Genomic DNA, 20,565 nt, shown 5'->3' on the forward strand with positions numbered 1-20,565 from the left:
CCATCCATCATCTTTGACGAAAGCCACCATCCTTTCAAGCAAGGTGATTGGTATGACAAGCAACCCCGGATTCCTTCAATGACCAGTATCAACCGGCCGTCGAGAACATCAAATAAGCGCCAAACGACTTCCGTGCATGCCGGTTGATGTGGCAGCATCTACACCCTCACCAGTCTGGGGAGTTTGGCGCATCGCTTCCTCTTCGTGCACGCTGGCAGAGTTTAACGCATCTGCCTCCTCTCCGTACACACAGGGGACAAGCTCTGGAATGGCGGCTGGCTCTGGAGAAAGGTCGTAGCGCATAGCTTCAATTTTCTGGCAGTAGATGATCGATTCGGTTCCAATCTCGAGCTGCGGTCCTGTTAGCATTCTTTGTCCAGATAGTACGCAGCAATGTATCGGACGACGAACCTTCTGTACAGTGTCATCATCCTGGATGACATAGTACCCGCACAAGAACTCAAGCTCGTGGAGCTCTTCCAGGGGCAAGTCGAAGTCCTGTAAGAACTTCAACTTCATCTCGAGCAGCGGCTCGTTCAAACCAATGATATGGAAGACGTCTCCACCAAAGGAAGATCTAATGCTCATCAACATCTCCGTGGCGTTGTCGTTCTGATCCTTGAGTAAAGGGTGAGGAACCACAATGAGATCGGGCGGATTGTTCTTGCGGATAGAGGCCATTTTGCTAGCCTCTTTTGCCTTGTCCTCTTCCAAGACTTTTCTGATGGCCTCCAACTGCTCTTCAGTCGGCTGGTCTGACTGGCGGGGTCTTCGTAGCTTGGTTGGTGTATCGCCAAAGAAAGGGTCGCTGTCGATGGGCAAGTCATCGTCGTCGTCTTCGTATGTGAACTCGTAGTCGTCGTCGCCTTCGTCGGAAGCGACATATGCCGAACTAACTTCGCTCAGCTCTTCATCACTTTGAATGGGCTGGTCGTCTTGGTTTGAGGTCTCTGGGTCGAGCTTGTGGTTCTGTGGGTTGGAAGCTGTCTCTTCGTCTCTACGAGGAGTGACCTCAGTAGAGTGACGACCCTTGGCTGAAACTGGGCGTGGGCTGGATGCGTTGGTAAGCCAGCTTGTCAGAGGTCCCATCAAGTTGGCGAGTGTGTTGCCGACACGGTCGGCTGAGGATCTGTCTCCATGGCTGGTATCGATGACAGGGATGGTTGTCTCCTTGGTAGTATTATTGATAGGGGTGTTCTCTTTGCAAGACATGGTGATTGACGATGGGCAGATAGATCCGCCGCTCGGGAAATGATGGAAGATGCAATGCGTGAAATGTGTGGTGCTCGACGACGAGTTTGGGTGGTGAAAGGAAACTGGGATTGGCAGGCGCGCAAACAAACAGTGTGGACAAACGGACAGCTACCAAACAAGGAAGCAGCAATGCTGTACAATACACCTAGTCATCACAAAGACCGCATGCACTCATTCACTCTCAGACCTTCATCTTTCGTAGCTTCCATAAGGATCGCTCTCTTTTTTAACGCACAAGCTATCTGAATGCGCAGTGTCCCCATAAAGCTATCGTCTTTGTCGTTGGGTGTGGGTCCATTCGAGAAAACAACAGGCATCAATGTGTCTGAATGCCGTAAGGTTACCTCAGTATTTGCACTATCGTACTAATCAGAGCACGGTGATCTGGAATCTACATTGATGCTGGAGTCTCTGGTGGTGGCCTACCTGGCCGGCTCTCGAGGAATCCCGGCATTCTTCGCACAAGCGACCTAAATTTCGTCAACGTAACTGACAGTCGCTCCCATGCCATTGAAGAGATTATTGCAAAGGCATAGGACAACCAACACTTTTGTGCTAACATGACTAGCGAGCTACCACCTCCACTGTTGGGTGACTGTCGACAAATTCAAGATAATCATGTACTAGTCGCAAGCTGTTGCGGACCTGTACCAGGCTATATTGGTCATGAGATGATGCGATTTCACCTCGTATGACACGAAATGCACATAGATTGACAAAATCGCGACCGGTATTGGAGTCGAAGGAACGACTGCAAGGTTGATGGCCGGCTAAGTTCGATTGCTAGGCTCAACAATCACCTCAATCGGGAGATCATGATGGCCATCTGCGGAGAAAATAGTTTACCGAAATCACGACGATGACTCTTTGATCATAGGTAGGCGAACGCCCTTCTCTTGATCAACTGACAGCCTAGCAACTATGAACATTTCATAGGTGTTTTCCTTGCATTACTTCTTTGTTCATCTCCTTGTATGATCTATCAGTCATGGCTGATCCAATTGCGATGTCTCAAGATGGGTTGATTGAGGAGAGGCCTTCGTCCTCCGCACCCAGAAACGATAAGCCTCAAGAGATGGATGTAGATTCGCCGGCAGACACACCGAGGACAAAACTCCAGATTGCAGCTATTTTGGTAGCCTTGAATGTAGGTCATATGGTCGAACACTTTTCGGGGAAAATTATACTAATTCTCATAAGCTCGCTCTGTTCGTCGCAGCCTTAGATCAAACGATTGTCTCAACGGCACTACCGACCATCGCCTCTGAGCTCCATTCTGCCAGTGGCTATACATGGGTTGGCTCAGCATATCTACTCGCTAATGCCGCCGCCGCACCCATCTGGTATGTATCAAAGTATCCTTCCAACATCTATCACTAACGTTTTCAAAAGGGCCAAATTATCAGACATCTGGGGCAGGAAGCTCATCCTCTTGGTATCGGTAGCGTGGTTCTTCGTAAGCTCCATCATATGCGCCACTGCACCCAGCATGTCCGTCTTGATTGCCGGACGTGCTCTCCAAGGTGTGGGTGGTGGAGCACTGATCCAAGTTACCATCATTACAATCTCAGACTTGTTCAGCATGAGACTTCGCACCTTGTTTATTGGACTCATGGAGTTCATGTGGGCTCTTGCTGGCGGTATTGGTCCCATCGTGGGAGGTGTCTTTTCTGAGACTGTTTCTTGGAGATGTGAGTGGAATGCTTGATAACGACTGCAAGGACTGAACTGATTTGCGTCTAGGGTGTTTCTGGGTCAATCTGCCCATCTCTGGAACAGCTTTCGTCCTGCTTCTCTTCTTCCTGGATGTTCACAACCCCAGAACAAAGGTCGTCGAAGGCATCATGGCAATCGACTTTTTGGGAAGCCTGTGTATCCTAGGATTAACACTCATGTTACTCCTCGGTCTCGACTTTGGCGGTGTGATCTTCCCCTGGTCATCACCAAAAGTCATCTGTCTGATCGTCTTCGGCGTCGTAATGGGCGGTCTTTTCATCTTGAGCGAGAAGAAAGTCGCTCGCTACCCTCTGATGCCATTAGGCGTATTCAGCCACCCCTCAAACATTGCAGTTCTCGTGGTGACTTTCTGCCATGGCTTCGTAAGTACTTTCCTCTGTCTCCTTACTGACTTGTTTACTGACATGACACAAAGCTCTTCATCGCAGCCGAATACTTCTTGCCCCTGTACTTCCAATCCGTCAAGCAAGCTTCTCCCATCCACTCGGGAATCTACATTTTACCACTCACCCTGTGCGAAGCATTCATGGGCATCATGTCCGGCATAATCATCCACCGAACAGGCCGCTACCAAGAACTCATCTGGACGGGCATGGCTTTGTGCACCCTAGGCATGGGTCTCTACATCTACATCGATGCCTCCACACCTCTAGCCACTATTCTCGGTCTCGAAGTCGTTGAAGGCTTGGGCGCAGGAATGCTGTTTGAACCTCCTTTGATTGCTATGCAGGCGTTGGTGAAACAGGATGATGTGGCTACTGCGACGGCAACGTTGGGTTTCATTCGTAACCTTGCGACTTCAATGTCCATCGTCATCGCTGGGGTTGTGATTCAAAACTCCATGGCTTCTCGATCTTCGGCTCTTGCTGCCGCTGGCCTTTCGCCAAAACTTCTCGCTGACTTTACTGGTGGAGATGCATCCGCGAACGTAGAAATGATCAAGGATATCGTGGATGTGGGACAGAGGAACGCAGTCAAGGAAGCTTTTGCGTTTAGTCTGCAGAGAACGTGGATCCTGATGACGGCCGTCAGTGCCTTTGGGCTGGTGGCGAGCTTCTTCATCGTCAAGTCTCATTTGAGCAAGGAGCATACCGAGACCAAGACGGGTATAAAGGAGAAGGAGCAGCCGACTTCTACCTGAGGGCTACATTGTCACGCTTTGTCAGGATGGGAAGCAAGGAACGTCTTCCTCCCCCTACGCTTCTCTCTCCTACGAAGGTGTAGAAGACAATGCTCGCTACAAAAAGGCACAGTGATTTCCAGATTAAAGACGGAACCAAAGAGAGCCTAGAGAACACTGCATCTCGATGGATACGGCCCGGTTCTCGAGAACACTGTGCATTTTCATAGGGATACCTTTGAACACGGAGATTTTGTAAAGTCTCATCATTCTGAGCCTGTGCTCGGTGTTATTTAATTATGCTAAGGTACAAGAAAAGCAATTGCATGGACTCTTCGGGTTTCTTTCCATGTCCATCAAGCATCCATAAAACAATCAAATCGCTCAAACCCTGACTAAGGCAACGATAGGGCAAGTTCCCGGAGGAGCGGTGTCGACAACGGTCTGCATGAATTCGTTCCAAGTGTGTTGTCCGCATTCGTCGGCTTCAATTTCGTAATCTTCATTGGCAGAGGTGACGACGATTTCTGAAGGGATCTGGCCCGCGAGCGCATGCTTGAAGCGATGGATGACTGCTTGGTGCAGAGCAAAAGCATCGGAGCAATCTGTTAGCTTGATCATCTTGTTTGCTGAGCGGCCGTTGGGCAAGGGCAAGGTAAACTTGACGAAAGCCTGTGCGAAGTGGTTTGTGATGAGCTGTGCCGACAAAGGCGTGTCAGCTGATGGTGGCATATGGGCAATGGTCGGGGTAGAGGCGACGAGTGGGGAGTGCAACGTCGCAGGATGAGGATTGGTGGCATCCAGGACAGCTGATGTTGAAACGGATTGCGGAGTGGACAAGGGTGGGTGGGCATAAGGAGTCTGATAGGAGCGCTTTTGTGTTGAGACAGGTGTGAAAGTAGCCACATTCGGTTCTGCTGCAGGAGTACGAACATGAGTTCGCCTCATCAGCTTGCGGCTGCTCTCGCTGTCGTCAACAAGTGCCGGAGATGCAAGAGGTGCTTCCTGCTGAGGTGGCAAGTCTGAGGGGCCAGAGGAAGGTCTCGAAGGTAGTTCCGTCATGCTCTGAGCATCTTGTGCCGAGAGCTCCATGTCGTCGTCGTTCAGCATTGGACGCAAGGCTGTCTTTGATCTCTTGGCACGTCTCTTGTTAATTTTCGGCCAAGGGATGAACTTGTCAGATGTTTGGGGTTGTGAAGAGGGTTCAAACACTTCTGGGAGTGCTCGTTGATGGTCATGTACGTGCTGAGCGGATAACGAAGTCTCTTTGTCTTGAGGCAGTGAATACTGTGTATGCAGAAGCGCCCCCTCGCCAGGGGTTTCCGGAAGGTTGTGGTTCTCGTTGTTGGGTGAACTGGAATTACTCATGTGTGGATTCATGACGTCGTAGCTGTCAGGTACTTCTGGACCAGATTGCACCGGAGGCATGGGATGAACGTTGTGTTCGGTCTGTTCGGTCTGATTGACAGACACAAAGCCATGACTGCGTCCAGATGCTGCTGCGACGAGTAATTCATGTCCATTGTCAAGGCGGGGTGGACTAGCAACATGGGTGCTCTCAGGATTTGTGGTGGTCCAGATAGATATGTCCTGGACGTAGCCTTGGTCAACTGGCTCGACCGGCTCAAATGGCTCGACTGGTACTGTTGATTTTCTCGGACGCTTGATAGATTTCGAGGGTGAATCGGTGGCGACCTTCCTCTTTCTCAAGTTGAATTCCTCCCCCTTGAGAATCTCCTGCACCTTGGCTTTGCCGTCTTCAGTCGTAAATTTGATGGCGTGGACGAGAGAAGGCAATTCATCATGGCTGTCGAAATCGGTCAGGTCAGAGTCCGAGAGCGGATGGTCCAATGTGATGGTGTTGGCGGCGGCAGCGACCTCAGCTTCGCGCTTTTCTCTAGCCTTGAGTTCTGCGTGTCTCTGATTGCTGCGGTACACCTTCACTCTCATAGCGAGAAGGGTTGCGAAGAGTGGCTGAATCCTACATCTTGTTAGTCGCCAGCCACGTCGCATTGTATTGATTCTCCACCTACTTCTCGAAGTGACGACTAAAGCAAATATCCTCAGGATATTCGTCGATTTCTCCCGCAGGGAACAGCCAAAACGTCGAGCCTTCGTTGTGTAGTCCATCTGGCCATAGGCGAGGACCATGTCTTTGGAGGACGTCGTTGAGGTCGGTATTGAATTCGAAAGGGTAGTCTTCCTCTCTTTTCAAGTAAGGTTCGTACTTTTGGTAAAAAGCTCTGATGTCTTCTTCAAGATCTTTGATCTCCTGAGTTTTCCATTGCTCGCCGTAGCGAATAATGGCGCCCCTCAGGCCTAGGCGTTTCAGGATGTCACCAACTTTCAGCGCCATCTTTGATTGAAGCGACGCGCAAAGAAAGAGTGTCGAGGGGATGGTTATCTCAACTGCGAACGATGAAGTTGCGCGAGAAACATTAAGTGTGGTATCGATAAGTGGTCGCGTGAGGACACAAGAGTGTGGTGAGTGTGAAGGTAAGTTGTCGGGCAAACGACAGCCTCCTAGAGTAGCGAGCGAGGAAGCGTCAGATTTCACTTAACGCGACGAAGGCTAAAGACGCCCGCCTGTCCAGTTTAGTCAGAAGGCAAGTGTGATCGGGAAGGCGCGTTAAGTGAACAATGAATCGACCTATCACATGAGGAAACAGCACAGGCCACGCTAGCGCTTCACTTTTGGAGTTCGCACTATCGCGTCTTAAGTGAGACTGTAAGAGAGATTCCGCTCTCACGTCAACACACAGGCAGAGCTGATGCCATCCAAATGCACAGTTCTTTCTAGACAACGGCAAAGGCCACAGAGAGCCGATACAATCACGAATCTCAGTGGGCACCCCCTAGTCCTCGAAAACACTGTGCATCTCTACTGGCCCGAGTGACATTATCTTACACACGGGGAGGACGTAAGACTATGCCCATACAAGTGTCTCGATGCAAAAAGTCTACTGTAGCAAATGCTGTCGCGAATATGATATGCTTTAATGTCAGGCTTGTCTTCAGACGGAGGCTGGGAACCGATTCCTTGCAGAGATAGTGGCTCATTTAGGGACAGAATTGCGACAGGCCAACGCTGCAAGGAGTGACCCAGCGCTCATGAGATCAGCTTCGTCTCCGTCCGTTGACATCGAATTAACAACAAGATCAGCTGTCGGCAGGATCGGGTGACATGATGCAACCTCGACACCGAGTCGAAGCAACTTTGTCGTTCGTGCAGTTCTAAGTGATTTTGCACATCGAACAACGCACTCTACCACCGATAACACCCAGGAGAGCAATCAATCCGTGAAGCGCTGGCAAGATGCATTCAATCGACGCTCGCCTTAGAGCACCGGCAGCGTATCTGTTGACATCCCAAGAGCAACAATATCCTGGACGCTGAAGCATCAACCACCCCAGCCGGAGGAACAATGGTTTCTCCGAAGCGCATCGGCCCCAGCCCTCCTAATCTCAACACTTTCGAAAGGAGGCGACGACCGGATGCGCCGGCTAGAAAGCAAGGCCTCCTAACGCGGTCAGACGTGACGAGATCCTGCGAGATAGTGAAGAGAAGTTCGAAATCTGATCGAAGAAGGGGTATATTCGCCATCAAGGCTCTGGTATGTACAATATAAGGCTATATACAAATCGTGGATGGCGTGATAGACAATGAAACTCGTGGGACATCATGAAGAAAAGCAGCAGCAATCAGAGCATACAACAAAAAAACGCGTCAAAACACGCCGACCTGGAATTGCAGGTTAGCGACTCCGTTCGCAAAAATCAAACATCGATTTTCTCGTTGTGGTGGACCTCAACCTTCTCTACGTTCTCGGCGAACACGTCGACTTGGGTCTTTGCGAACTTTCTTGCGCTGATCTTCTTTTCGAAGAGCATGTCAAGCTCGGCGAAAGTGCGACCGCTGGGCTCAGGTACACGGAAGTAGGTGTAGATGATGCACAAGAAGCAACTGCCGGCCCAGAAGAAACCGGCGTAGTTGCCCCAGGCCCATGCGCTTGGGTTGAGCATGTAGGGAGTCAACACACTGCAGACAATGCCAACAATGTTGTACAGGTTGCGTCCAAGAACGATGGTCTTGATTTGCAGGCGGCGGGTCGAGATCTCGGAGACGAGGGAGTAGCAGACAGTTCCGACAGACAGCTGGTAGCACAAAGCCCAGATCAGCATCATCGAGCCGGTAGCGAGAGATGCCGAGTCCTTGTGGGCGTGGGGAACAAGTCCGAGGAAGCCCATGATGAGAAGCATGGTGCAGAGACCACAGAGACCGACCAAGTAGAGAGTTCTGCGACCAATGCCGATGCTCATGAGGAACCACGCGCCGAACACACCAGCCATGTTGATGCCGTATTGTCCAACTGCGAAATCCATAGCCTTGCCGGGGTCAAGACCAGCTTGCTCAAGGAAGTAAGTCGAGTATCCAGAGAAGGAGTTTCCACTGAGGTTCTGAATGGCCCAGACCATGCAGACAATCTCGGTACGGCGTAGATCGGTCCCCTTGAAGCAGTCCCAGTAGCTTGAGCCGGTGGTGATCTTCTCCTCGAGCTTGGTGGTGTGAACCATCATGTCGATGGTTTCATCAGCATCGAAGTCGGTCTCGCGGTTCAAGCTGGTCAGGCGAAGGAGAGCCTTCTTGGCATCATCGATTCTGCCCTTTCTGACCAACCACCAAGGGCTCTCGGGAGCGAAGGTGATTCCAATAAGGAGAGGAACGGGCCACATCCATTGGAGAGCGTAGGGGATGCGGTATGCCCATTGATCGTTGCGGTGGAGCAGAGACTTCACGACACCAATACCAATGGCCTGGCCCATTCCCCAGCAGAAGTTGACGTAGGTTGTAAGGTATCCACGGAGAGCGACAGGGCAGACCTCGGAAGCGTAGGTTACTGTAAGGGTTTGGAAAATGCCCCATGGAATACTAATGTGATGGTCAGCTGCTTGTTGTTGCGAAAATCGTGACGTAGACTTACCCGCAAAGGATCTCGGCAACCAACAGGGTCTGGACGTTCTGTGCAGTGAAGAAGACAGCAGTGACAGCGGCGATCATGACCAGACAAGTCATAACAGTGTAGCGGTAGCCGAAGCGCTCAGAGACGAAACCGTTGATGAAGAGACCAATAATCTCACCAACATTGGCTCCGTTGCTGAGACCTGCTTGCCAGCGCGCAGGGACCTGATATGTTCCATCGGCCAACAGTACACCATATTTCTCGTTGAACTTGGGGTGGGCGTAGAAGGCACCAAGGAGACAGACGTCGTAACCTTCCATGGCGATACAGGTCGAGATAAGGATACTCCAGAAGACAGCCTTGGGATACAACTTGATACCCTGCAAGAGGGTCATGTTGTGCTCCTTCTCGGTGGCAAGTTTGGCATTTGCGATGGTCAAGTTGTTGGCTTTGGTTTGGGTGACCTCATCCTTGTGACTGAAGTCGAGCGGTTCGCTTCGAATTTCCGCCATGATGAATTAATGTTGTCGTGTTGGATTGAAGGAAGAGAAGATGGCCTCCAGGAAAGAAGGAGCTTTTGAGGATGGACTGTTGGGAGATTGCATCTTGCATGGCTTTTAAGTATCACCGTCCAGATGATCCGGCCGACTTCTCCTGGAACTTTTTCCGAGGTCGCATGGTCTTCCCCACACGTGGAAGAACGCTAGCTTCCATCATGCTCACTCTGATTGGTCTTCTCATTCGGGATCGGCCTTTGGTTGTTCCAGGTACGTGCGGAGAAAGCGCAGACCAATGGCCTCCTTTCGAGGCTGAACGCTAAGCACACACGCCCAGCTCGACGAGTATGGAGGATCTTGTTGCTCTGCTTGTTTGTGTTGCTTGGTCTGGTTCCACATCGGATCTTGCTTGCAGATTCTCGATCGTGACGAAACTGGTATATATTGCAAGGTACTCAGGTATCTATGTCGATGCTGATCTCCTGCTTAGTGCATAGGAGACGCCAGTGTACAGTGATGAATGCTCAAGTTACAACCAGAGGGTAACATCATCACGATTGGTAAGTACTATTGGCCAACTTGATTAATGCTGCATCAAAGGCCGACATTTTGGTGCATCGAAGCGCGAAAAGGATTCGGAACCTGCTCAGAGTTTGGAGCCAATCGTGGCTGGCATCCTGCAGTTCTTGGACATGTCCTCGATGCTCGTGTCCGCGTGACCAGTGAAGTACGATGAGTAGCACGGCAAGTGGACAAGAAGGGCATACCGAGGAACCGACCAACCCGGGGACCCCAGTGGCATATTTCAATGGTGGGGGTGCAAGGACCATCCTACATGCAAGTCATCCACAACGGCAGTATTGTAGAATGTGGTTCGGGCAAATTTGAGCGATCACGGACCGATTGGCCTATAACAAGTGGGCAAAAGGCCCGAATTCACCTGGGTATACATCGAATCTGTGAGAAAGCTGCGTAACTGACCGTTCATAGAGTTTTGTTGGACGAGAAAGAATCTGGAGATTGGGGGCGAAGAGGAATGTGGCTTGCAATGGATTGTGCGGGGAGACGACTTCCACGAGTTCCATCTGGAAACCAGTCTCCGCTAGCTTTTTCAGTAAGCGGAGGCGCCGATTGCAGGGACATGATGCTTGATCCTACGGAAATCGCTCCGTATACACAATTCATCCGAGACAGAAGTCGACCCCTGTGTATGCTGTTCATGTTTCGTTGCCTCTCCGCTCTTGAGATTCATATTCTCTACACACACGACGGAAGCTAGCGATTGAATGGCATTGTTGGAGTATAGTAGACAATGCATTACATTACTGAAGTATTCTGATTATATAGCCGTATGGGCACTGTGACTACATCACACTCGTGATGATGACTTAGATAGCATCAGCTCCGCTTAGTACGCACCCTCTCTCTTCGACCATCCAGTCATGGGACTCAAGGAGACAGGTCCGTATCCACTCTGGATAACGGGGCCAGCGACCAGACTCAGGTTTGAGATCTTCGCACCGCCTTCGTCCAGAGCCCACAGAGAGACAGCAAAGTAGTTGGGCCCGTGGTAGTTGAAGATACCTTCGGGAACAGGGAACACGTCCTGTGGGCCAATGTTCGAAACGTACTTGCCGAATTGGTAACCATTGACAAAGATCTGACTGCGGTATGCAACAGTAGCTGAGCCATTGCTGCTTGATGTGGCATTGGAGAACGAGATAGAGATAGGGATGTCATAGCCGGCTGGCATGTCAAGATCGAAGGTTGTGGCGTAGAAGGAGACACCAGGGGAGGTGACGCCCGCCATAGGCCCGAGGGTGCTGTTAGTCCAGCCGGATGTAGGGGCTCCGGGAAGATGGTAGCCTTGACGCTCGGCATAGAGACCTCCCTCGTTGAGAGGCCCTCTGGTGCGATCTTCGTAGTCCTCGCCGTGGAGATTGCCGGTAAGCTTCCATGTCAATGCAGAAGCATTGCGTCCGGCGAGAGAGTAATTGAGGATGCCGCGAGGTGTCTTCATCTCACTGGAGCCTCCTTGGCCGTTCTCTTGGAGTCCCATGTGGTCAATGAGGACAGTCAGAACATAAGAGCTGCCCGAAGCGACGTTGGGCAAGCTGAAGGTTGAGTTAGCATTTGAAGCAGCGTCGATACCACGAGCGGAGCCGAGGAAAGTGCCGTTCAGCCAAGCAGACATGCCAAAGGCCGAGCCACCCTGAGTCTGCAGATAGATAGAGTCCTCACTGCCAGTGGCAGTGAAATGACCACGGAAGAGAAGGCTACCACCGTTGTAGCCATAGTCTTGTCCGTACAATGAGACAGAGGTGGTCAGGTTACGTTGAGTGTTGTTGCTGTATGTAAGATCGGCATTGGTCCAGAGGCTGTCGTCGTATGAAGATGCGATCTCAGGTAGAGAGTCGATGACCTTCCATCCTACAGTAGAGAGATCAGGCAGAGAGAATGACGGTTCATTATAGGCAACAGAGCCTGTGACCACACCGGAGCAGCTGTCCTGAGCAAACTTGATGCTCTCGCCATTGAATGTAAGCTCGGTAAGCTTCGCGGGCGCACCACCAATGACCTCAATCTCTGTCGTAGCATTGATGTCACCAGTGAGATGCAGAGAGTTACCGCTGACCTCGACAGTGCGTAGGAGATAGCCAGCCTTGACTACGGCAGCAGAAGTCTCGAGGGTGCCATTGGTGTAGTTACCGGAGACAGGACTCGAAGGCAGGTCCAGAACCCAGTAGTTGTAAGCATCGTTGCGATCCAGAATGTATACGAAAAGCTCGCCGATCTTGACGACCCTTCTCTCAGAGCTACTCTTGAAGCCGATGATAGTTGTGCCCTTCTTCTTGACAATGTTGAGACCAGATCCCTCCAATACCTCACTGCTGCAAGACAGTGTAAGTGCCAACTCATGGTTCTCATTGAAACCAGCGTAGACGAGCAAAATTTGCTTATCACCATAAGACTTCTGGGTGAAGATCTCGGCAGACGAGTAGAGCAAGTTGGTGCCTGCAGCGTCATAATCGGTGACTGCGAACTTGGAATCACGCCCGTTCAGGACGAGCGAGCCGTTCAACTGGGGAATCGTGATGTTTCCTTGGCTAGTAGGTAAGGTCAACTTGAATTGAGTCGATTCGTACGAATTGAACACCGCATGCCTGACGACAAAGAAGTTGGTCCTGTTTCCAAACAAAGCAGTGACAGCGATGTCGGGGTTGTCAGTGTAGCTTCCGTTGGCATGAGTGTTGTTTTGAGGAATTGCTGTCAAATATGCTGGTGAAGCTTGCAGGAAGTTGGCCTCCAGCTTGGCTTCACTATACTTTTCACGAGAGACTGATCTATCTTCGGCAATGACGGCTGCATAGTCGTACGAGGTATAGCCACCTAAACCGCAAGTTAATGTCTAGGATCAATCCTGAAGCCTGGGAGGATCTTACCTGGATGACCCAAATTGCCCCAGTTTGTACCACCGTAAGTCATGTAGATGTTGAAGATAGTCAATCCGTAGGAGAAGTCATTCTTGTAAAAGACTCTTTGAAACTCGGAGTTGAGCAGGACTCCACATTTCTCGAAGGTTGAACCTCCCCAAGGGTCAAAGGAGCCTCCCTGAAACTCGAGGATTGAGTAAGGAGTTGAAGGGCTCTGTTCCGCATGTAGATCGCCGAAATACGTAGGCAGGCTATTGTTTGGCCAAGTCGTTGGATTGGCGCAATCAAAACCAAGAGCTACACAGGTTGTTAGTGTCTCGACCACATCTTATGCTCTAAAGAGGTGATTTTACGGTAAGAATCATGCCCATAGATATCGACTGCTCCAGGTCCAGTGCCTGGAGCGAAGTAACCGTGAGGGTAGGCATCGTTGAGGATGGATGGTACAATGATGCCGGCATCTCTGAACTTCTTTTCGACCGCCGCCATGTATACCTATGATACATCAGTAAGTATTCAAGTCGCGAGAACATGACAGCTTTGACCAGCTGCAACGCGATCAGAATGGAAGATAGACGGAACGGCAAACTGACTTGATCAGGGAACTCGGGATCGCTGCTGACAGCTTGGCTGTACTCGTTCTCAGGCTGATAGAGGATAATCGGACCTCCGTTGGTGATCTGAGCCTTTGCAATAATCTCGCCAATGGCACGAGAATAGTTGTCGGTTGCTTCGAGGAAACGGGGGTCCCTTGTGCGAGGAATGCCTGGGTTTCTGGCAAGCCATCCAGGGAAACCACCGCCAGAAACTTCAGCATTGATGTAGGGTCCCGGTCTCTGCGTTCTGGTCAGTAAGGTTGTATGGGCGCTAACTCCGTGGTCAAAGTTGAGGCGTATAGCTATAGAAATGCACAGTGTTCTCGAGAACTGGATCATATCCATCGAGATGAGGTATTTCCTCGGCTCTCTTTGGATACGTCTCTAATCTAGAGATCACTGTGACTGTTTATAGCGAGTAATGCTCTATGCCTGCAAAGAGGAGAGGAGTGCAGGAGGCTAGAGTCGAATTTCAGCACAGAGGCAAGTGACACTTACAGCAATGAGGTATATGCCTGCCTCTTGGGCAGCTTCGAAGAAAGGTTCCCAGGCAAAGATGCCCTCGGCAGTGAAATCACCTTGCTTTCCTTCGACAAGAGCCCAATCGACATAAAATGAAACGGCGTTGTAACCCAAAGCCTTGATCTTCTGGAAAACATCGAGCCACAAGCTAGGCACGGGCAATCTTTATCATGTCAGCATCATGCATACACGCAAGAGCACATCGAGTCTCATACCTGAAAGGGTGGAACTCTCCAGAGTAGATCATGACCCTCTCACCACGAACGAAGAGAGAGTGCTCGTCCCAGGTAACAAGATCCTGAAGGAGACCAACATCTCTCTTGTATGGCTTGATGAGTTCATTGAGATTGGGCTTTCTAAGAGCCAGAGCATCCGAAGTGATGGCCAGTCCTGCCACCAAGGCAGCGGCCTTCATGAAAGTTTTACCAAGCACCATAGTGAAATGCCTTGTTGGCTTGAGTACAAGACATGAATTGGCCTGCGAAACACTCAAGCTTTATGGCCATGGCCTTCGATATGCATTCACCCGAGATAAACTTAATTCATGTCTTCCAAAGCGCAGACTTCCCCTCTTGTGAGACCATATCCCGGACAAATCTGCAACTCGCAGCGCTGCATAAGGAAATAGATCGGTGCGAAGTGAAGATGAGCAGGAACAGGATGGCAAACGTCATGCGGAGACCCCACTTCCGTCTTCCGATCGTGTTGACTCGGCTGAATTGTGTCGCTCCAAGTACAGAAGTCTGTCACAGCGCGACCATCGAAATGCACAATATTCTCTTGGAAATGAGCAGTGGCCGCCGAAATATTGAATACCATGGGCTTACCTTGGGCTCGACTCTCATATCGAATCGATTGTGCACTTTAGTGAATCGTCTTTTCGCAAGTTGCTAAGAGGAGACAGTAATCGGAAGAGACATGGTGACAAACTTTACCATAATGAGAGGACGATCTACACCACCTCAATGTAACCCTAGATGTTGATGAGTTTTCACACCACTCAGGCATACGAGCTTTAGCGATTAATGCGTGAGGGGTGCAGCTCGGTGTGCATCATCACCATCGCGACGGAGAAGGTGTTATGAGGTGCGAGGTGAGCCCGATGCCTGTTCTGTTGTTGACCAGAATCGCTCGTTTGACCAGGCTTCAATATGATACTTGACTACATTGGAGCATACTTGCTGCTACTGGCGCTTCTATCGAGCATGTGCGGCATGGCATCGGCTCGAAAACACCATCGTTTTGGTTGGTATTGGAAAGAGTTGGAGAAGACCTACGTATGGCCGTAAGAAGTGGCTGGCACTTGATCAAGTAGGTGGTTGGTAAAACAAAAACTATGACAAGCAATTGGCGGCAAGGCAATCGACAAGGCTACAGTGGTCATGTCCGCACACGTGTGGGCTCATAATGAGATGACTGTTGCCAGGACGATTTGTATCAAGGCGTCGAGTTGGTGCGGAAACAAGAATGCCATAGATGAAGCTGATGGCGTCAGCGAGGTGACTGATATTGTTCACCACCAGCAAGAGACTATGTGCATGCGCGGTTCAAGATCTAGCTGCTTAAACACTGTTGAACAGGCATGCAAAGATTGACAAGGGATAACTCGGGCAGTCGGTGATGGTTAGCGAGCAGAGGGAATTCATCCGCCAGAAGATTCGGCAAGCGCAGGCACAGCCCTCTGGCCGCTTACAAACCGCCGGTCCAGGCCGATGGCAGGAAACGAAACGACTCCACGCTGACGCAGTCACGGCAGCGAATGGCCGAGCGAACAGCATGCCAACTGCGACTCAGACCAGCTACCGCAATCTCGCGTCTTGATCCAACTCTATCCCTGACCCTGACCGGCTCTCCCAGTTGCAACATTCAATTCTCACAACCACTGCTCTTCCGCTCAAAGAGCAGCTGAAGTCAGCTCACGGCTCTAATCGTTATCGAATGGCGGCTTAGACCCCGGGAATACCCTCGTACCGCCACGCCGAAGCATAACCCTGGCCCTGTCCTCGCTCGTTCGCGCGTTCTGGCCCACTTGACAGCTGCTGCGCTGCTACTTCTCCAGACTCAGACTCAGACTCCCCTGACTGTCTCCGCCTTCGACCGCAGTGCTCTTCTGCCTGCTGCGACGGTGACCGCTGCATCCCCGCCGTCGCATACCTACCCTCGCTTCTACCTCGCCCGTCCACGTCTCCATAGCCCGCCATGCCTGGTGACAGGCGCACCTTCTCGGGCGTGTCCATGTCGACCAACAAGTCGGTCAACGGCTCCAACTCGCAGGTCGGACAGAAGATCAAGAACTTTTTCCGCATCACCTCATCCTCGACCAAGGATGAGCCGATTGGCCCAGGAAAGACGAGTTCAGAGGGCCCCTCGACCCCGCGCTCTGAGCACAAACTCCGCAACAGTCGCTTTATGCCACACATCGGTCGAAATAGAAGTCAGACCGTCGCCAGCGAAGGCAATGCCCTCGATGAAATGAGCCTGACCGCAAACGCCAACCCCTACTTTGCACACCAGGGTCCGCCAGCTCTCCGCCATCACAACGCCGACAGCGTACCTCCAAGTCCCCCAGACACACCCATCAAGAAAGGTCAAGAGGCCGAAGACGAAGCTGCTGCTGTCGCTGGCAAGGAAGAGCTGGCACGGAAACTGCGTCGCGTTGCTAGTGCTCCCAATGCTCAGGGCCTGTTCTCAAAGACCACCTCCAACGAAAGCCGGCCACAAACTTCCGACCTGATGACAAAGGCCTCTCCACTCGCTCAACAACATTCAAACATCTCGGTCCAGTCAATGGTCGAGACAGTTCCCATGAGCAGCTCGCCCGATCTGCTGCCCGTACCCGGCATTCCTAGCCCTGGCAAGATCAGAAGTGCAGCTGCATTCCGTAGGACTTATAGCAGCAACAGCATCAAAGTACGCGATGTCGAAGTTGGTCCTGGAAGTTTCGACAAGATCAAGTTGATCGGCAAGGGCGATGTCGGCAAGGTATACTTGGTGCGCGAGAAAAAGAGCTCAAGATTGTACGCCATGAAGGGTAAGCACAAATACAACCCTCAACCTATGACCACATACTGACAATCTGCAGTGCTCAGCAAGAAGGAGATGATTAAGCGCAACAAGATCAAGCGCGCGCTAGCCGAGCAGGAAATCCTGGCCACCAGCAACCACCCATTCATCGTCACTCTCTATCATTCTTTCCAGTCAGAAGACCATCTTTATCTCTGCATGGAATACTGCAGTGGAGGCGAGTTTTTCAGAGCTCTTCAGACTCGTCCAAACAAATGTGTCGACGAAGACGCCGCTCGCTTCTATGCCGCAGAGGTCACGGCAGCTCTGGAGTACCTGCATCTCATGGGCTTCATCTACAGAGATCTCAAGCCTGAGAGTGAGTTATACGATCATGTCACATTGACGCGCAGTCATACTGATGTACAATTCTAGACATTCTTCTTCACCAGTCAGGTCACATTATGCTTTCAGACTTTGATCTTTCCAAGCAGTCCGACCCTGGCGGTGTCCCTACCATGATCATGTCTGGCCGTAATGGTGTCTCGAACAATCCCGCCAACATGCCCGCCATCGACACCAAGTCGTGTATCAACAACTTCCGCACCAACTCGTTCGTGGGAACTGAAGAATACATCGCACCCGAGGTCATCAAGGGCTGTGGTCACACAAGTGCAGTCGATTGGTGGACACTGGGCATCCTCATCTACGAAATGCTTTACGGCACAACGCCGTTCAAGGGTAAGAACAGAAACGCGACTTTCGCAAACATCTTGAGAGATGAGGTGCCCTTCCCCGACGGGAGCGGCTATCCCAGCGTCAGCAAGTAAGTCGTCCGGTACATGCAAGCACAGCCTCAGGTTGCTAACAGCTATTAGCAACTGTAAAGGCTTGATTCGGAAGCTTTTGATCAAGGATGAACTTCGCCGATTGGGCTCTCGCGCTGGCGCGTCAGATGTCAAGGGCCACGCATTCTTCCGTCAAACACAATGGGCCCTATTACGGCACTCAAAGCCTCCGATCATACCCAACCAGGGCCGTGGTGTCGACACTGTGAATTTCAGAAATGTCAAGGAAAGTCACAGTGTCGATCTTGGTGGTTCCAAGGTAAACAAGGGCTTTGGCGTAAACGCAAGCAAGATGAAGGGTGTTCCTTTGGACAGCAACCTGGCCACGCCTGGCGGTGAGATCGCAGATCCATTTGAGGAGTTCAACTCTGTCACGCTGCATCACGATGGAGACGACCAACATCAAGACCACCAATACCACGAGGCGCAAAGATAGGACACTGCTCCTCCGTGCTCGGGAGGTGTCACGCTATGCTGATGATAAACGTCGTTACAAAAAAAGCAAATCTCATGCCGAAGCATGGCAGACAGCTTGTATATCTATGCCATTGTTCTTTTAACGCATGCAATCCGGTGGGAGTTTCTAGGGTGGCGTTACTATTCTTTTTTGGCCCATAGGGCTCAACACGGGAAAGCGAATGTCCTGTCTGTCTTTTCTCTGTGGCAATGGTGGTCTTCAAATCTTAGCGCTTGACGAATGATACATTCCAAACTTCTCCACTGAATCTATATTCCAATGTTCGAAGCGTCAGAATCATGTCCAGTAGTCCGCACACCGGTTTTTTCGACACGAATGACGTATTCGTCCTGAAAATGTACGCGACATTAGGTTGTTCAGCAGCAGGATCTGAGTTGTGTGCAGAGTGACAGGTACTTCTTGAGAAGAGAGGCTCGAATTCGAAATTTGAAAGATACGGCACCACTTCTGATTCCAGATCACTCCTAACAACATAACTCGGTGTAGAATATCATACTTCAAGTGTTACAGTAATTTCAGAAAACCATCAAAGGGTTTGTGGACTCTATCGTGGTCAATGTCTCTGCATCTGTGGTATGGAGGAGCACCCTGTCAATGGTTGGCCTTGGCGTCTACAGACCCAAAACACTGTGATGGTCCTTTGTTTCTTCAACTCAATAACAACACAAACGCTATTCTCTCACTCTTCCAAAAAAAAAAAAAAACAATCGCAAAAGCACCATACTGGAGAAATCAGCGAATCAAACACTCAAATCGCCAACATAGTCAACCCGCCACAAACCATAATGTCAGGCGTGGACAGCAGCCCAGGAGCCACGGGGGAGGAATCTCTATCACCACTGGAACAAGAAGTCCTAGATGAATACGTGCGACTAGCAGGGAACCTCGGAGATGTAAGTTTTGAGTTTTCTTCCGATATCAAAGATTTCATCCGTCCATCATTCAAGATCCTTCACCCAGCGCAAATCACTTTACTACAATTACCCCTTGACGATATCTCGAAAGCACAAAGAAGACAGCAGCAACTGACACGAACGATAGCTTTCTGCACTCCTGAATGATCTCGCTTCGCGTCCCAGCGCAGAAATTCTGGATGCGTTGAGAGGACTGGAGAGAAAGACATCCACGGTGTTTACACTGCTCAAAGCTAGTGTTTACTCTATTGTTTTGCAGCAGGAGATTAGAGATGACGAGGCTGTCTGAGATACACGACATCTAAGAAACATTGAAGTCTCTTGGAGTGTATTGGAAGTCATGGGAGTGTGTTTGGAACGTATTCGGGAGTGGTTGCGTTAAGCAGGAGTTTTGCATAGCAGGAGTTAGGGAAAGTCGGTTTGGTAGATTTGGCTGTAGTCTGATCCCATTTGCATTCATTGCATGAGTTGAGGTCGTTCGTTCTCCCTGTGGCAAGAGCTATCGGCAGGGTTCTTTTACAACTGTATTCGAGCAACAAGGTATCGCGTTTCATCCCTTCGCATGATACAAAGGCTGTGTGTAGAGGATTTTTTCCTACAGAGGCTAGGTGTCGATTAAACGGGTACACAGAAGTGTAAGAACGTTCGAGACTCGTCCAGTCTTTTGCAACCTGCCAGCCTGACCGAGGAGGTAAAACTCAGCGCCTCAAGCAGTGAGAACAGATGCTGAATATAAAATGCCGATTCGGGGTATGTTTTACCGATCGATCTAGACACACAGTCACAATCTAGCGGCTCCCTGCCGTGGGAGTTACACAGGTACGTAGCCCATTTACACGGCATACCAATCCTAACTGCAAGCCGTTCATGTGGTTGTGGTTCGGCAGGATGCAGCACAATGACCTCGTACGTGTCCTACAGTATTTTCTCCTGAACAAACCACAAGGCGATCCAGACAACCAAAGAAGGCGGCGGCTGCTGCTGCTGGACGATGCACCGATCGCTCCCTATCGACGATTGAACCAGGTGGTCGTCAGAGTAGCCTATCCGCGGCTCTGGGTGATGGGCACAACCCCGCGACTGTCCCCCTCGTTCACGGAGAAGTACTTCGAGGGCTCAGTTTCGACGACCCATGTACATGCAAGAGTGAGAACTAGCCTACAAGACTCTGCCTATGAGGTTGCCTGAGGAGTCAGGACCC

General features: G+C 50.8%; 7 protein-coding genes across 7 annotated transcripts; 3 read left to right on the top strand and 4 right to left on the bottom strand.

Annotated features, from left to right (window-relative positions):
• Positions 1-108: 108 nt before the first annotated feature.
• Positions 109-1,212, bottom strand: M436DRAFT_81899 (uncharacterized protein; the record flags this gene model as incomplete). Its single annotated transcript, XM_013572344.1, has 2 exons — positions 109-351; positions 412-1,212. 2 exons carry the CDS (start codon positions 1,210-1,212, stop codon positions 109-111), a joined length of 1,044 nt encoding a protein of 347 aa, XP_013427798.1.
• Positions 1,213-2,329: 1,117 nt separating this feature from the next.
• Positions 2,330-4,132, top strand: M436DRAFT_46216 (putative MFS transporter; the record flags this gene model as incomplete). Its single annotated transcript, XM_013572003.1, has 5 exons — positions 2,330-2,401; positions 2,455-2,597; positions 2,647-2,945; positions 2,998-3,353; positions 3,407-4,132. The coding sequence occupies 5 exons, from the start codon at positions 2,330-2,332 to the stop codon at positions 4,130-4,132; spliced, it is 1,596 nt and encodes a 531-aa protein (XP_013427457.1).
• Positions 4,133-4,495: 363 nt separating this feature from the next.
• On the bottom strand, positions 4,496-6,467 carry M436DRAFT_81901 (uncharacterized protein; the record flags this gene model as incomplete). The annotated part of the gene is made up of 2 exons (XM_013572345.1): positions 4,496-6,092; positions 6,145-6,467. The coding sequence occupies 2 exons, from the start codon at positions 6,465-6,467 to the stop codon at positions 4,496-4,498; spliced, it is 1,920 nt and encodes a 639-aa protein (XP_013427799.1).
• Positions 6,468-7,888: 1,421 nt separating this feature from the next.
• M436DRAFT_72822 (general substrate transporter) lies at positions 7,889-9,584 on the bottom strand (the record flags this gene model as incomplete). The annotated part of the gene is made up of 2 exons (XM_013572266.1): positions 7,889-9,041; positions 9,094-9,584. The coding sequence occupies 2 exons, from the start codon at positions 9,582-9,584 to the stop codon at positions 7,889-7,891; spliced, it is 1,644 nt and encodes a 547-aa protein (XP_013427720.1).
• Positions 9,585-10,977: 1,393 nt separating this feature from the next.
• On the bottom strand, positions 10,978-14,557 carry M436DRAFT_46798 (putative beta-galactosidase; the record flags this gene model as incomplete). The annotated part of the gene is made up of 7 exons (XM_013572119.1): positions 10,978-12,252; positions 12,286-12,959; positions 13,013-13,300; positions 13,357-13,498; positions 13,597-13,839; positions 14,098-14,284; positions 14,337-14,557. 7 exons carry the CDS (start codon positions 14,555-14,557, stop codon positions 10,978-10,980), a joined length of 3,030 nt encoding a protein of 1,009 aa, XP_013427573.1.
• Positions 14,558-16,320: 1,763 nt separating this feature from the next.
• Positions 16,321-18,408, top strand: M436DRAFT_46296 (Pkinase-domain-containing protein; the record flags this gene model as incomplete). The annotated part of the gene is made up of 5 exons (XM_013572028.1): positions 16,321-17,152; positions 17,204-17,503; positions 17,560-17,950; positions 18,003-18,231; positions 18,265-18,408. 5 exons carry the CDS (start codon positions 16,321-16,323, stop codon positions 18,406-18,408), a joined length of 1,896 nt encoding a protein of 631 aa, XP_013427482.1.
• Positions 18,409-19,235: 827 nt separating this feature from the next.
• On the top strand, positions 19,236-19,653 carry M436DRAFT_46329 (DASH complex, subunit Dad3; the record flags this gene model as incomplete). Its single annotated transcript, XM_013572036.1, has 2 exons — positions 19,236-19,343; positions 19,492-19,653. The coding sequence occupies 2 exons, from the start codon at positions 19,236-19,238 to the stop codon at positions 19,651-19,653; spliced, it is 270 nt and encodes an 89-aa protein (XP_013427490.1).
• Between the last annotated feature and the right edge of the window lie 912 nt (positions 19,654-20,565).

This window comes from Aureobasidium namibiae (assembly GCF_000721765.1).
Source record: "Aureobasidium namibiae CBS 147.97 unplaced genomic scaffold scaffold_8, whole genome shotgun sequence".
Lineage (NCBI taxonomy): Eukaryota > Fungi > Ascomycota > Dothideomycetes > Dothideales > Saccotheciaceae > Aureobasidium > Aureobasidium namibiae.